Source organism: Mus caroli, unplaced genomic scaffold, assembly GCF_978045245.1.
Source record: "Mus caroli unplaced genomic scaffold, Mus_caroli_1 scaffold_19, whole genome shotgun sequence".
Classification (NCBI taxonomy): Eukaryota; Metazoa; Chordata; class Mammalia; order Rodentia; family Muridae; genus Mus; species Mus caroli.
In genome coordinates this window covers 17,563,152-17,580,495 of record NW_028227274.1, presented here as the reverse complement: position 1 = coordinate 17,580,495, position 17,344 = coordinate 17,563,152, and the positions used below count along the sequence as shown (strand labels likewise).

Here is a 17,344-nt window from a genome sequence, read left to right as displayed (position 1 = left end):
CGCTGCAGCTGGCTTCTGTTACATCCACGATGAAGGCAGTTTCTTTGCTCTTCTCTGCTCGCTTTCTTTCTCCCACTCTGCTGGTGTCTGATTAAAATAATTTCTCAGTAGATGTTCTTACATGCAGGCTTTGAGGTGTTTCTGCCTTCCACTGGGAGAAGGAGGGAAGGTACGTATAACCAGTCTGTATCCCCACCCTAAAACCTTGGGCTGGTCTCAGTGAAATGCTTGACAAGATCATCGTTGCTCCCAGGTAAAAGCTAAGGGACACACCCTTCTGCCAGCTGAAAAGCTGCTCTCTGTGTGGGTGGCACTTGCCTCTCCTCTACTGAAGGCTTTTGGGGACAGACAGTCAAAATGGCTGAAGCATAGGGACTCCTGCTTGTGCTGAAAGGCTTCTCAGCTGTTCAGAAGTTCTCAGCTCCTCATCAGATTAATAAGAGAAGTATATTTGTAGCTCTGTGTAATTCATAGACTCATATATCTTTTGTTCAGAGCCAAACCCTCAGGTTACAGTAGAAAATTATAAGCTTTTCATTTTAGTAGATGTTAGGAAAGATGCTGCTAGTTCTAAATTTAATAAGACAAAGAATTACTAATGATGAGAGGAGTTTTAAAAAGCATTTTGAACAAACAAGACATAACCTTTATGATCATTTGTTTCTTTGTGTAATTCCTGTTTTCTTTCACATCACCTGTCTAAGTCCAGGAAGTTCCCCATTTTCTCTCTATGGGTATTTTGTTCTCCCCCTCTAATTTTCTCCTCTTTAAGGGCCTGTCCTTTAAAATGCATTAAAACAAACTTGAAATTTTTACTAAGGCAGATTCGGAGGGAACAGCCACAGCCTCCACTAAAATCTCGTTGAAGCCCAGTGTTGAAATACTAATGAGAATTTAGAAGATGCACTTCAGGTGAGGTGGTTAAACATTAGTGTTGATTCCTGAGCACAGGGCCAAGACTTCACAAGGAGCCAATTAGGACATAGGGAAAGGCTGCCCACACATGCAGTGCTGGAAGACCTTGTGGTGAGCAAGAATGTTGAGCCATACACAGCAACAGTCAAAACTCTCTTGGGATATCTTCCCTTATATACCGCTCAGAATCCTGACTGGAACTGGACATCCTCAGGGTTTGTTATGGCACTCTGAAATAAGGCCAGTGTGATAACATGTAGATTATTGTCAGAGAATGCTCAGCTTGTCCCAGAAAAGGAAGATCTCTCTGGGGACAAGTCTCTACGGTGTTGTCATTTTGCTATTGGTGTGTGGCAACACTTGACAGTGGTTTGAAATGTCACATGACTCATTGGCGAAGTCATTGGGTGGAAAAGGGCGTCCTGTGCTTGCAGTGAGTAAAATTGGTTGATAGGAATTGGATGCCATGACTAAACAAAATAACGAGAGGAGCAGGCCGAATTCCTCATTAGGAAATGAGAACGTGAAGGTCCACCTATGTCTCAGTTTGAACAATGTATTAGTAAATAGATCATGTGGCCAGGAATGACTCACTAGGCACCAAAGTCAGGAGGACCAACTCTTGTAGGCTGGCATGACAAGGGAATACTCTATCCACCTTGAATTCTGGGCTTGCTGCCAGGGAGTGTATGGCCTTTCTTCACCCATTGAATTTTCCTTCCCTGAGCCCATCCCTGGCTCCTCCCTAACTTAAGGCTTGGTTCCAACAATCCCAACCAAGTAGATGGTGTGTGGGACAACCAACTTATCCAGTAGCTTTTTGGGGAGGAGTCATTGCTAAGCCCCAATCTTGAGGAGCAGTGACAGCCTCAACTGGAGAATTAGCCACAAAGTGGGGAGGATGCTTACAAGTCTCCATTGCTCTTTCTTTGTCTCTTTCCCTGTCTTTTCATCTTTCAGAGCTGTCTAAGTTTCTACAATGCAACTGAGGAATGCCTTTACTTAAGTAGAATATATATATATATATATATATATATATATATAACATATATATATATATACGTTTTTTATATATTTGTATGTACTTGCTAGTTTTGTTCCAGTTTTCAACTGCCACTTGATATTTTTTCTTTTTTTTTTTTATTAGGTATTTTCCTCAATTACATTTCCAATGCTATCCATAAAGTCCCCAATACACTCCCCCCCCCACTTGATATTTTTAAGGTGATGTTTCTTTACACAGCTCAAGCTGTGCCTCCAGAGCCTGCCTAGAGTTGGGGTTGCATGTGTGTGCCATTGTGTCTACTTACCTTTATTTCCTTTTTTAGAAATGAATTCCCTTAGTCATGGTCCCAGACCCTTTTCGTGACTCTGTACCACTGCCTGGTCCTGATGCTAAGGAGTGAAGCTCTCATGATAGAAACCGTGTAAGTCTTCTCACTCTCCTTCCAAGTTCTCGAGACTTTACAAGGTCTTTGCTCTGCAGCCCCTTCCTTACCTTGGTGTAACTGCGACTCAGTCTGTACCTGTCCATCTCCACACACATCAAACCTCCCCTCAGTCCTGGTCACTATGTATATCAATTCTCATTTCATAGGAATTTTCATGAAATTTGGCAGGGGAGAGGGTAATTTTGAGTTGGAGTTTCCCGAGTGAACTGACCAAATCGGTCAATGGAACTTCCCCTTTTCTTGACAATACATGGTAAACCTTGGATGTCACCCCAAAGGGATGGCATTTCTGCCTTGACTCAGCACTGAAGATAGCATAACACTTTTTTGGAACACTAGCAAATCCTTAAGGGTAATAGATTTTGCTAAGCTAGAATTTTGTTGGCATAATCTATGGAATTTACTTCTTATCTCTTTATCAGTGTGCCCAGAGCCAACCCTCACATTTCAGAAAAACCTTTGAGAATATACTACTTTGATATATGTGAACCTCTAGCTTCAATATGTGTCAAAATTACCTTATCTAGCCCTACATGTTATCCTATGGAGGACAGATGAGGGGATTTCAACCACAGCACTGCATAAACGCCATCAGTGGTGCAGGCCTGTAATCCTGAGCTAGGAGATAGACAAAGGAGGACAGACATTCTATGTCATTCTCAGCTACAGAAGGAACTTGAGGTCAATATACAAAATTTGTTTTACATCTGTATTAATGAATTACTATCATACAAGAAAATGCCCGAGAGACTGGTGTCTGCATTAGATGAAAAAGATTTTGCTCATATACAAACAAACGAAGTGCAGTTTCATGTTTAATAAATTGCTGGCTCAAAAAAGCAGCTTTGAAAGTAGCTTTGAGGATGTTTAGGGAAGTTTAAACAGGATTACTATAGAATTAGCATAAGGTTTCCCAGGATAGGTCACATTATATATATATTTTTTCCCAAATTTTATGAGGTATTTTCTTCATTTACATTTCAAATGCTATCCTGAAAGTCCCCTATACCCTCCCCCACCCACTCCCCTACCCACCCACTTCCACTTCTTGGCCCTGGTGTTCTCCTGTACTGGGGCATTTAAGTTTGCAATACCAAGGGTCCTTTCTTCCCAATATGGCCAACTAGGCCATCTTTTGCTACATATGCAGCTAGAAACATGAGATCTGGGGTACTGATTAGTTCATATTGTTGTTCCACCTATAGGGTTGCAGACCCCTTCAGCTGCTTGGGAACTTTCTTTAGCTCTTACATTGGGGGCCCTGTGTTCCATCCAATAGCTGACTATGAGTATCCACTTCTGTTTTTGCCAGGCACTGGCATAGCCTCACAAGAGACCGCCATATCAGGGTCCTTTCAGCAAAATCTTGCTGGCATATGCAATAGTGTCTGCATTTGGTGGCTAATTATGGGATGGATTCCTGGATGGGGCAATCTCTGGAATGTCCATCCTTTTGTGTCAGCTCCAAACTTTGTCTCTGTAACTCCTTCCATGGGTGTTTTGTTCCCAATTCTAAGAAGGAGCAAAGTGTCCACACTTTGGTCTTCATTCTTTTTGAGTTTCATGTGTTTTGCAAATTGTATCTTGGGTATTCTAAGTTTCTGGGCTAATATCCACTTATCAGTGAGTGCATATCATGTGTGTTCTTTTGTGATTGAGTTACCTCACTCAGGATGATACCCTCCAGATTCATCCATTTGCCCAAGAATTTCATAAATTCATTGTTTTTAATAGCAGAGTAGTACTCTATTGTGTAAATGTACCACATTTTCTGTATCCATTCCTCTGTTGAGGGACATCTGGGTTCTTTCCAGCTTCTGGCTATTATACATAAGGCTTCTATGAACATAGTGGAACATGTGTCCTATTACAAGTTGGTACATGCCCAGGAGAGGTATTGCTAGATCTTCTGGTAGTACTATGTCCAATTTTGTAAGGAATTACCAAAATGATTTCCAGTGTGGTTTTACCATCTTGCAATCCCATAAGCAATGGAGGAGTGTTCCTCTTTCTCCACATCCTCATCAGCATCTGCTGTCACCTGAATTTTTGATCTTAGCCATTCTGACTGGTGTGAGGTGGAATCTCAGGGTTGTTTTGATTTGCATTTCACTTATGATTAAGGATGCTGAACATTTTTTCAGGTGCTTCTCAGCCCTTTTGTGACCACAGATCTCCAGAGAAATCAGGAATACCAAGCATACACAATGATCTTTCCAATGGGAAAGACGAAAACCTGTCCTTCCACCTAGAAAGCTGAGAATTGGAGGTGATTAACAGTCTGGTGGCCTGCATTATTTGTTGAGCTAACCATATCCAGCTCCCACAAGCAAGAGTATAAGTGGCTAATAATCTAGATGACCTTTATAGGCTGGAGTGCCCAAAGCCACAAACAGGAACCTCATAAGCAGAGGCTTCTTCAAGCCATGAATGGAGATACCTAATAATCTAAATGAACCGTAGAGGCAGCGGCTCCCCCAAGCTTCTATATACAGGTCCAGAAGCAGTTAATAGCCCAAATGACTTCTAGGTTATCTGGAGGTCCCAACCCAGGCCAGACCCTTAAGCCTTAAACTAATACACATAGTCTATTTCTAGAACCCCACTTCCTGGAAGAAATGACATGTACTTTGAGTTGAGCTTAGATGTAATTACAGTTCCTTGTGCACTGGAGATTGCATTACACCAGGAAACATTTCCCCCCAAATCAGCCTGGGCTTGCATATGTTGGGAATAAACCTTATACGTCAGGCTCATTAGAAGTCTTGATCCACGTTGATGAAGTGAATCTGACCAGTGTTTCCATTCTCATCTCTTTGTGATTTGCTTCTCTGCCTGATATCCAGAGACTTTCTCACCAAGTCAGAAAAATTGAAGTGGAAGAAGGAGTAGAAACATTATAAGATCCAGAGGTAGTAAATGTCATCAGTGAAACAATGTCTGCCAGATATTACAGGGCTATTGCATACATCAGCTCATAGTGTCTATGAATGCAAGTGTAAGATCTATAAATGATCAAGACAGAAAAAAATTCCTGCATGTGTTGGGGAGAAAGCTCATTTCTCTTCCTCTAGCTGAGAAACTATTAGCTATTGATGCCTCCTAGGAGGGGAAGAATTAGTTTTTCTTCAGGGATACAGCCCCTGGGAGGCTACCTATCCTCACATAGAGGGTCTTATGCTCATGCACATATAGTCGGCACCAGTGGACTCAGTGGAGTAAAAAATAAAACTAAATGACAAAAAACAAAAACAACAACAAAAAAAGAAAAATCAAAAACCAAAAAACCAAAACCATGTAGAGTTAAGAGGATTAAGCAGTGGGAGTAATAGAGGAAGACATGGAGGGAATGGGTGTGGATTAGGTGACAACATGTAAGAGGACGTGACATCCATTTCTTTTTCTTTTTTTCTTTTTCTTTTTCTTCTTGTTTTCTTTTCTTTTTGCTTTCATATTCTTTTTCTTTTTTAAGTATAACCTTTTATTGATTCTTTGTGCATTTCACATGATGTGCCCCAATCCCATTTATCTCCCTGTCCCTTCGTACCCACCCTTTCCCTTGTAACCTCCCCTGCAAAAGAAAAAAATCTTGTTGTGGAATCTGTAGTGTAAAAACAGTAAAAACAAATTTTAAAATGTTCTCACCACAAAGACAGTGATACTGTGGATGAGATCTTAAAAGGGTCAGGGGCATAGTTTCAGTGTTGAGGAAGCTAGGTGAAGAAACTTACAAGAGAGATGTGGAAACTTTGTGATGATCATACTCACAAAGAACGGAGAACAAAGGAAGGAAGAAAATGTTATTTCTCAGGCTATACATTGTAAGAGGTAGCTGTTGTGACAACATGTCTGATGGGTCACCAACTGCACTGAAGATAAGCATCTTGTGACCTCATTAAAGCTAATTTATATATGGCAACCAAGGCCAGCCACCAGGATGTTTAGTAAGTGTTAGAAATCATGGAGGGTAAATGTTAGTTTCCTGAAGAGTCGTTAACATAATAAGGATGGTCCTAGGTTGCACCCTAAAATCGCGCATGTCCTCTAACTGAGGTGCATTGCTGATTTTCTTTGTGTAGGATGTGTTCCAAACATATGGGCAGAATAACTTGGTTCTGTGTTGATTGAAGTCTGCTGCTTTCATAGCCACTACACATTTACCTTGCAAATGCCTCTGAGTTCCTGATATTGACAGAGGTACATGTGTTATATTCACTTAGCTGTTACTCTGGCTTGCTCAAGGCTGCTGGTTGTGCCCTTCCTTTGGCAAAGCTTTACTGGATATATTGTTTAACTTTGGTACATTATCTCTGTAGTGGTACAGCTCAAATATAGAATCTGGGCAACTCATTTTGGGGAAGAAATCCAGAAATAAGAAAAAAGTAGGTATGGCAGTTTAGTTGTATTTTTTGAGTAATATGGAAAACTTGCAAATTTCTTGACCTCTGGTCTACTGAGTTAGAATCTTGGATGAGGCAAAGAATTATTTTGTTCCATGTTTCCCAGATAATTCTGGGTTTGCTGGCTGGAGTTAAGACCTGTTGACTCCAGGCCTCCCTTGAATTGAATTCTCCCAGGCTCACCTTTGTCCTTTTATTTGTATTGGAAGCTGCTCATTTTGAGGGCAATGAAGTCTCAGCTCCAGCTTGCAGAAGACAAAGATGCAGTAATCGTTTGATAGACATCATTGCAGAGGAAATACTTCTTCCTTTTTTCTTGCAGTGAACAACATGTGACGAGCTTTAGACTTTTTGTTTTTGTTTTTGTTTTTTTTTTAAATAAAATTTACCTCATTATTTAGGGAGTTTGTAATATATTGTTTGTTAAGCTTTGTATTTTAAATATCCTCTAGTAGTGTGTATGTTGAAGGGTCAGTTCCTAGATAGTGATCTGACTGGCAGATGATACATCCTGTGGGATGTATGTCTAGCTTACCTAAGGAGTGGCCTGAGAGGGTCTACTGACCACTTGCACACTTGTATACCTGGGTGCCTTTCTGCCTCTGTTTCTTTGTTTTCAGACCACAGTGTGGTGAGCAGGCTCTCCTACTGTGTTTTCCATAAACCTCTGAGACTATTAGCTAAGAGTGACCTTTCTTCTACTTTTTCCTAATTAATTAATTAATTAATTAATTAATTAATTGTATAAGAGTACACAGTAGCTGTCTTCAGACACACCTGAAGAGGGCATTGGACCCCATTACAAATGGTTGTGAGCCACCATGTGGTTGCTGGGAATTGAACTCAGGACCTCTAGAAGAGCAGTCATTGCTTTTATCCTCTCAGACACCTGTCCAGCCCTTTTTCTTTTTTTTTTCTTTTTCTTTTTCTTTTTCTTTTTCTTTTTCTTTTTCTTTTTCTTTTTCTTTTTCTTTTTCTTTTTCTTTTTCCTTTTCCTTTTCCGTTTTCGTTTTCTTTTTCTTTTTCCTTTTCCTTTTCTTTTTCTTTTTCTTTTTTGTTTTCTTTTTCCTTTTCCTTTTTCTTCTTTTTTTTTTCCTCTTGTTTTCTTTTCTTTTTGCTTTCATATTCTTTTTCTTTTTTAAGTATAACCTTCTATTGATTCTTTGTGCATTTCACATGATGTGCCCCAATCCCACTTATCTCCCTGTCCCTTCGTACCCACCCTTGCCCTTGCAACCTCCCCTGCAAAAGAAAAAAATCTTGTTGTGGAATCTGTAGTGTTTTACAGCATTTCCCACAGCATACCCTTTTTTCCACAATCCTTTGCTTGCAAATGCTCATTGCAGTGTGTCACTGGTGCGGTTTGAGGCTTCTGCTATACTATTAATACCAGATCCTCACCAGGACTTCCCTCGTATATTGTGTTGTTGCCCTGTGTCATGGAGAACCTACATATTTGGATTTGTAGGACCAGCCTCTTCACATTCTCCAGCAATTCAATGATGTAGATGTCAGGGTGGGCCAACTCAAACCTTGCATCTGGGCCTGGGTGGTGTCTGGGCTAGTTAGCCCTCCAGCTCTCCTATACCCACACCACCAGAGCAAGCTCTCCAGCATTGCTGTGGCTAGCTCATCCAATGATACAGCCAGCAAGGGGCAGGGCCAACTCTCCCACTCTCATGACCACAGGGCCAGCTCTCCTGTTTGCCTCAGGTGATTATTGGGGAGTCGGGAAGGGCATCTCTTCCTCCGTGGCCCTCATCTTCACTCAGCAGATGAGTGGCAGGGCCAGCTCTTCCATGCTTTATTTGAATTCAGACATCAAGTACATGGCCAGAAAGTATCACCTTTAAAGGTATGTACCACCACACTTAGCATATTCATATGTAATGTTCTCATTGTTCTTAACTGTTTTTTAAGGCAATTTCCAATTTAAGTTTTCCTGGTTGACCTGGACTGTGTCCTCACCCTCTTCGTAGACATTTTTCTGGGAATCTTATAAGACTATTCCTTTGTTTACAATTCAGGCAATTCTCTTGCAGCCTGTGCGTCTAGTGTTTTAACACACCAGCTATAATAACATCTAATGCTGGTCAGGAAATACTGCACAATTTCCCCAAACCATTTTTTCATTTTCTCTCCAAACCAAGTCTTTCCAGCAGATCACTGACATGCAACATCAGAAGCTACCAACACCAGTGTTTCTAGAGACATCAAACTCCAACTCCTTCCTGAGAAGTCCCCATACACTCTCAAACCCCGAATGTCCTTTGGGAAACCTCACTGATATTTCTTGTTCTTTTTCTGAGCCCGTCTCCTTCTGTTAGCCTCCATTTTGAAATCTGTTAAAAAGTTTTCTATTGAACTTCAGCTCTGCTCCATTCTGGCATCCCAAACCTTTTTGCTGAGGCAAAACCAAGACTCGTGCTTTTTCTGGGTGGAGATCTCAGAAAAGCACTGCTAGGCACTGCAGGAGCTAGCTTGGGGGAGTGTTTCTGCTTCTGCCAGTGCTGACATCATTGTGGATTTGCCCAGCCATCTATATAAGGTATTGTCCAGCATCTATATGAGGTATTGTCCAGCATCTATATGAAGCATTGTCCAGCATCTATATGAAGCATTGTTGGTGAGTTTCCTCAATGGCTGTTCAGCTGCTCTGCTCTTTCCTTGCATGACTTTGTTTTCTGCCTACAGAGTCCTGTAATGTTTAATGAGTGCCACTGACACCAGAAAGAGAGAAATCCTCTTAGGGCTATCTGTACCCTACTTCTGAGCCAAATGAAACATTACACCAATTGTATGGAAGGGCATCCATCCATATAACGACTCTTAGATATTCCAAGATTCTCCTTTGACTCTACTTGAGGCCCCTTTGAAATAAACTGAGTTGGAGCAATACCCAGAACACCTAATTTTATTAAATAGCACATTCTGGATCCAAAACACATTTTTTTTCTCTCAAAAGAATTCCTTTAGCTGCTGGCAGAAGCATGGAGCATTAGCATCATCCCCACGCCCCACTGACAAGATATCTGTAGAGGAAAGCTGCAGGCACAGAATGGAACTGCTTCTACACAGATGCTAACTGCTACAGGAGGCAGAGCTGAAGGGCAGGGACTACTCACACCCTTTGGAGCCCCAGTGCTATCATTGTGAGCCTCAGACACTGGACATTTATGTAAATACTGGATCAGTAGATTCAAGACTTGATATTTGCTATTCTGTGTTTCACTCTTGCTTTGGTCTAGTCTCTTTTTGCTGTGTCTCTACTCTTCCCTTTGAAACTGGAATATTTACTTTGTGCTATTGTGTATTGGCAGCATGTAGCTTGTGTTGTGGTTTTACAGTGGCACACACTCAAGAGGCTGTCTTGAGTCAGAGCACAGTTGGTAGATTGCTTGCCTAGCATGTGTGACGCCCTGGGTTCAATCCCCAGCCCACAGAAACACCATGATGGACACACCTGTAAACCCAGCATGCTGGATGTGGGAGAAAGAAGATCAGAAGTTCAACATCATCTTTGGCTGCACAGAAAACAGGAGAGCCCTGCAGTAGCTGGGAGAGAAGAAAGAGACTGTCCTAGACTTCTGAGCAGTGCCAGGACCGTCACAGACTGTGTAGACTTTTGTGGCACAGTAAATCCAATGAAAAGCCCGTTGCCAGGAAGTCACAGGACCTAGTGCAAAATCTGTTATTGTTATATGAAATAGACAAAATCTGCTGTGTATCTATGTTCCCATCTGAAGATTAGTGCTGTGTTCCTTTTTGGTCAGAGAAGTAGTGTTCAGTGGTGACTGCAGAGATTCATAACTGGTCCAAGGACGGGGAATAGAACTGGTGGATTCTTAGCCATAAGCAGGATACCTTCTGCAAGGTTCAGGGAACATCACACCATGGAAGAGATGGAAAGATGGAGGAGATGGAGGAGTGGGGGTAGGGAGTGGTAAAAACAGGGACTTCCAGAAATAACAGCCATTGCACTCTTGAACTCAGAGCAGCTGTAATTACATCAACAAGATCTGGACAAGACTGAGCCTGTCAACAGTTTGTCATGGAAGGGGGAGTGGTGAGTGAGGTCCCCTCTATGTCCCCTATACCAGAGGATTTATATATGCTTAATATTTGATGGGAGAGTGGGACATATTTTCTTCATTGGCTCAGTCATTAGTGAAGTGCTCATGCTCCTGTAAACAAACCTCACCTAAGCTCATAGAGCCAATCCTAGTGAAAAACACTGGGACACACACACACACACACTTACATTCACACACACATGCTCACACACTCATTCACACAGGCTCATACACACACACACACACATATACAAAGTTACACATACACAGACACTCTTACATACACATACTCATGCACACATACACACTCAAACACACTTACATACTCACACTCATTCACACACATTCACATAGACACTCACAAACACACTCATACTCAAACACAGTAGCAAACACAGGAACACTTTTACACACATACTCACACATATTCACATTTTCACACACACTCTCTGACATACTTAACTCACTCTCATACAACATGAAAGTAGGAAGAAAGCTAGAGGAGAAGAGGAAGGAGAGGAGTGATGCGGGATTGGAGCAAGATAGGGTAATGGGAGAATATGATTGAAAAACATATGTGTGCATGTGTGTGTCTATCCATATATATGAACATATCATGATGAATCCCACTATAATGTTAATTAGTATATGTTAGTAAAAGGCAAAAAACTAAACCTAAACAGATAAGGAAAGGCTTGACAACTCTTAAAATTGCATTGCATCCTTCCTTATAAGGTGGTTCCCAGCCCACCAGGTCAAGGGCAGGATATTGTGGTTTGAATATACAATGTCTTCCATATATTTGCCAATGGCACAGGTCCAAAATGAATAGGGAAGTTGGAGACATTGTTTCTTGCTCATATCCACAGATTCTTTTTCTTCGTATGAAGCTCATCTTGGGTAAAGCCTGATCATTGGTTTTTGTCACAGAAAACAACTTGAACATGAATCAGGGTGAAGCAGAGCTGAAGTTTATTAAAAGACATTTTTAAAATAGATTTAAGAATATCAGCTCCCAGACAGGGATACTGAGGGAAAGAATAAGATACTCCAGAAAGGATGGGTGTGGGCTTCTCAAAGAGATATGTACTCCATGATTTTTACAACAACAATAGCCAGGATTTGGGTAGATTATGAAGTTATTATCCTAAATGGTTGCTAAGGAATTTCAGTTGAATGATGGGGTAGTTCCTGAGGACCACCTCATAGGCTTACAGTTGCTGAGGTGAAAGTGTAGATGACAGGGATGCAGGATCTAGGGACCTTCACTGTCCACAAAGCTAATATTCTCATTTATGTGGTTCTCGGAAAGTGCCAAACATTGAGGGGAGGGTGTACAATACACTTAGGCCTGATGCCTGATTTATTGCTATTTTAGCATTCTTGGTACAGAATTATATCTGTAAATAGGAACCACTGTCTCTGAAAAAGTTTAAAATGGAAGCTTTATCACTGTTTTCATCTGTATGGCTGCTCTGTAATGTCACTAGGCAACAAGAGAAGAGGAATCCAGACAGTAACATAGAATAAGTGGAAGCTAAGAAAGAAGAATGAAAACATATATAAATATTGTGACAGCAAAATTATCATCTCCCTGAATATGGAATTAAAATAATAACTGGATTCAATAACTCTCAATTATTTCTCCTGTTCTAAAATATCCCCAAGGTTATAATTCTAGTAAGACAGTCAAAGCATATCAATCATTTTACTGTTAGGACCACAGATATTCAGAAATTACAAACTGTCTTAAAATAATCAACATATGACAAAGCAAGGAGCTAGCAGCCAAACCATTCCCCAAATGTTTATATAGAAAGGAAGCATCTTTGCTTTAAACACTGCAAATTGTGAGAATTTAAAGTGCTTGGGAGAATGCAAGAAAATAAGTTAAGTACATGTTAGTCATAGAGTGTTTATGCAAATACAACTGAAAGGGAGAGGAAAAAAAGAGAAATTAAACAATAAATTATTCAGTGTTTCAAAGTATTGGCTGATATACTCAAGCTTCATCCTATTACAAATTGAAAAATGTTGAGGCAGAAGGCAGATTGACTTTCATGGGTGGGTGTTTGAGCTACATTATGACAATCCCAGGGCTGTGTGCAGTGGGGCCTACAAATATCAGAGCTATCTCAAGGATTGGGGCTCATCAAAAACATGGATAACTGTGCTAAGCACTTGAGAGTTTACTTGGATTTTCAATGTCTTTCTACAAGAGACTATAATGTTTTAGAGGTTCTACTAAAGTCACATAAGGGATATCGGTTGTCAACCAAATCTTGGTATGAATTCAGAAATAAATGTGACTGGAAACATCCAGTCTATATAGAAGGGTAATTTTTGAAGATGTATGATTAAAAATCAGTAGGCACATTACATTGAGTGAAATAGGACACTGCACATGAAGGCAAAGAGCACACAACAGACATTTTGGCAGTAAGATGTCAAAGTCAGCTGTGTGTCATTTGTTTCATACTCAACAATCAAGCATTTGTGACAAATTTGATTCTGTCCCTCAGGATTTCCTCTTCAGAAAGCTGGATGTTGTATTTTGCTTTATTTTCAAAAACACATATGAATAACATTATGGTACTATTTACTTCTTCCTTTGATTAGAAGCATGTTGATTTAAGATTAGCCTGGTTTATGAATCCCAAATTTAGCTATTTATTTGGGAAAGGATTATATCTCTCTCCTATATCTGTGGAATAACACTAGTAGTTCAGATTACAGAATGGAAAGAGAGGAGCAAAATCCTGCATAAAGGCCATTCTTGAACAACTGCGTTTCAGTAATGCGATGTGAGCAGCTACCTTTCAGAGATGCAATAATGTGTTTTTAAAAAACATTGTAACATGCAGGACTAAACAGGGCCCATTGTACAGTCCCAAAAGAAATAGTTTGATCTGAAGTTAACTGTCCCAGGAAGAAGGAAGACACATTCTTCATTTAAAGTTTTATTTTCCCAGGTCTTATATAACTGATGAATGTCACATTTATTAAAGATTGCCATATTGCCACTTGTTAGGGAATGAAAATATTATTTGGGATTCATCAGGCATCGAAGCAAAGATATAGCCAGAGTATAGCACCTTAGGGCAACAAGTACACTTGCCTTTGGATGAATGAATGAACAAAGGAAGGAAAGAAAACTATTTATTTCTATCTGTTCAAAACTTTCAAACCTAGGCATCTTCAAGAATATTTCAACAAATACCTTTTGAGTTTATCTCTAAAAATAAAAAACCCAGAAAAACAAAAACTAAAACCCAAACCATATCCTCAATGCATTACCCTACATTTTAGAACACAATAAAAGAAAGACTCCCATAAGTGACTTTATTTACGCCTCTGCATTTTGACTTGTTACATGTTAGCAAAACTGTACATTTTCTATACTGTTAAAATCAGACATAGTGTGGCCTTTAAAACATTTGCCATATCCAATATTATATAGAACAAAGTAGTAGCTCTTGCTGGAGCAATCAATCTCTCTTTGATAAATTCTGTGATTCTGTGATACCATGAGAAAGGAATAGTCAGGGGAGGAACACATCTTTAAAAACTAAATATACTTCACAACTCAGGTCCAGTATTTTCCATGTTCATATATATATATATATATATATATATATATATATATATATATATATATGTGTGTGTGTGTGTGTGTGTGTGTGGTGTGTAATATATATATGTATATATATATATATATATATATATATATATATATATATATATATGGCCAAATAAACATGTATATATCATTTTACATTAGTGAGCTTATTTTAACATTGATTTAAAAGCAAGAAAATATTCCTCTACCCTGCAATAGTAAATGCACCTGTGTCCTCAAAAGCTTTGATTCTTCTGAGGGGCTTTAAACCAGGGAACACCAGTTGACAAAAATACAGAAACAATACATCATAAATAGCACATTAGTAAATTTTAAAGCTAGAAAAATATATCATACTATAACTTGTAAACTGTCTTTAAGTTAGAATGCTTAGAAGCCAAGACATTATTAACAAATCAAAGAGAAACCTCAAAGTTGTGTGCATAACACATTTTAGATCAGGAATGGCCTTGTCTAGTAACTACATCATTCTTTCTAAAGTAACATCAATTCTAGTAAAGGGTTGTTTAATCACTTCCAAATGGCAGCGGAGGGTCATTCAAATGATGACACTAATCTCAACTAGATCTCATCATATGGTTTTCCTTTACTGACAATTATTTTCTAACATTTCCCACTTAAGACAGTTTTCATGTTCTAAAAATAGTTCCCCTCCCTCAGAACCCCCTGGAAAATTACCCCAATGCTTAGCCATACTGTGAGCTTCTTCCCAACAGCTCAGCTTAGGTACATTATCTTAACTATGCATGTATGCCCTAAAGAGCTGCACAGAAACGAGTATGACCTACTGCTTAGACTGAAGAGATAATACTGTCCTGTCTGTACTTGGGAGGAGATTTAACACTTGTGAGGGCAGCCATGTCATGTGTCATTTGCAACTCTCCCTTCAACTACCGTGGTAAAGGCAAAAATGAGCACGGTGCCCTTCATCCACCCAGTAAGCAATATTCTTCAGAGTCACACCCAGGAAACACAGTGGGAGCCAGGAAAGTTCCCAACTCCACAGGAGACCTAACTAAAACCACATCTTGAGATTCAGTCTCAGTTTGTGCCAAACGAGTCTCACAATATTGTTACTGTCTATGAATTCTTCTACCAGGACATATTTCTTAATTTGAAAATGATTCAATCCAATGTAGATTAGAAGTTTTCACAGTAATAATAACTGGTATCTTATGTACATAGCTATGTAGTTAGAATTTTATTAACCTTAGTCTGAATCTGTGGAATGATTTTTTAATTTGTATTCCCTGTGAAACAGACAAGGCATATGGGAAGGAAATGTCAGATTTTCCTCACTTCTGTGAGCTCAAGCTACATAGTCAAACCTATTTTGTTAGTTTCTGAACAGCAATAAGAATTCTTCTGATTGCCATTTAAAGCCAGTGTATGTAGCCATGTTTTATTTATTCAACATGCTGCTGATACCCTACAGGGCAACATTAAAAACCAAAAACCAAAAACAACCCTGTGGACCACATAGCCACAGATAAGATTGTACCACAAGTTCACCTTCATTATTTCATTAGTGTTAATATAAGAAAACAGTTTACCAATGCAAGGGAGCTCTCTTCCCCATGGTGATGTTTCCATGGTTACTATCCCTGTGGCTCTTCCTTACTCCACAGGTCTCCCATAGCCTGCTCTGCATCATAAATTGCACTGTTAGATTGAGGATGGGGAGGAGTTGGATGTAAGTCACTGAGATGGTGGTGAACAATACTCTGGGACCATGACTACTTGCTATACTGTACCGTATTGTACTTTGTGATTCGACTTCGAGCCATGCTGGGGGAGGCAGACCCAACTGTCTGACTAAAGTGATGGTCAGAGGAACTCCTCATGTGGCCAATAGTGGCTGTTCCTCCCATGTTCAGCCCAGTGCCAGCAGCACCCATGGTGGTGCTAATAAGGCCACTGCTGCCTATGCCTCCAACCCCACCTAACCCAGCAGTGCCTGCAATTTCACTCATACCAGCACCGGAAACCACTCTCTCTGTCACAATCACGTTGTGGGCACTTGATAACTCAGGGGGCATGCTCAGATTGCCTATCATGCCAGAGGTTGGTTGTATCACTCTTTCTGTCACAACTACATTCGAGGTCTCTCGAGGGTTAGGAATGGTTAGAGAAGTGGGTAGACTTGAGCCTGGAGCTATTACCCTTTCTGTCACTATAACATTTGCTCCACCTCTTAAGTCAGGTATCTCTAACATGCCGTGCAAATCAGCACCTGAGATGGGGCCCACCACCCTCTCTGTCACCACCACATTTGAAGCCTGCTGGTTATCATGAAAGTGGACAGAGGGTTTCAGAGTGCCAGAGGTGGTATAGGACTCCCTCACAGTGACATTACCATAGCCCAGAGGATCAGAAATTGGTACAGGATGCTGTACTCCAGGGCCCGAGGGGTAGGCATTCTCAGAAATTACTGTGGTCGTGCCAAAATGTGGGGAGATAGGTGGATATCCACTACCCAGGGGCTCTGTACTTTGGGGACACATCGGTTCAGTGCTCTGAGGAGGCCAAGAAGGATCAGGATCTGGGTATGAGTCTATTTCTTTTCCCAGGCTGATATCTGCCAACTTCTTAAACTTGGGCCCCAAAGTATCCAGGAAGCTCTCATCTAGATCTTCTCCAATGAAACTGCAACAGCCCACGGAGCCTGCAGGGGAGCCCACACCTTCGATGTCATAGATGAGCAAACAGTCATTGGATGGACGTCCTTCATCTTCATCCGCATAAGCATAGGCTTTCTAATTAGTACAGAATAAAGAGTATTCAACAAAGCGAAACAATAACTTTTTTTTTTTTTTTTTTTTGGTTTTTCGAGACAGGGTTTCTCTGTGTAGCCCTGGCTGTCCT

The 17,344-nt window shown here is 40.3% G+C and overlaps 1 protein-coding gene across 1 annotated transcript in view; it reads right to left on the bottom strand.

The window, feature by feature from the left end:
• Positions 1-16,215: 16,215 nt before the first annotated feature.
• The window catches only part of LOC110288317 (desmoglein-1-alpha), a 31,785-nt gene continuing 30,656 nt past the window's right edge, over positions 16,216-17,344 (bottom strand). Inside the window, exon 15 of the mRNA XM_085833723.1 lies at positions 16,216-17,235. Within this exon, the coding sequence (XP_085689849.1) occupies positions 16,216-17,235 (1,020 nt within the window). The remainder of the gene's footprint in view (positions 17,236-17,344) is intronic.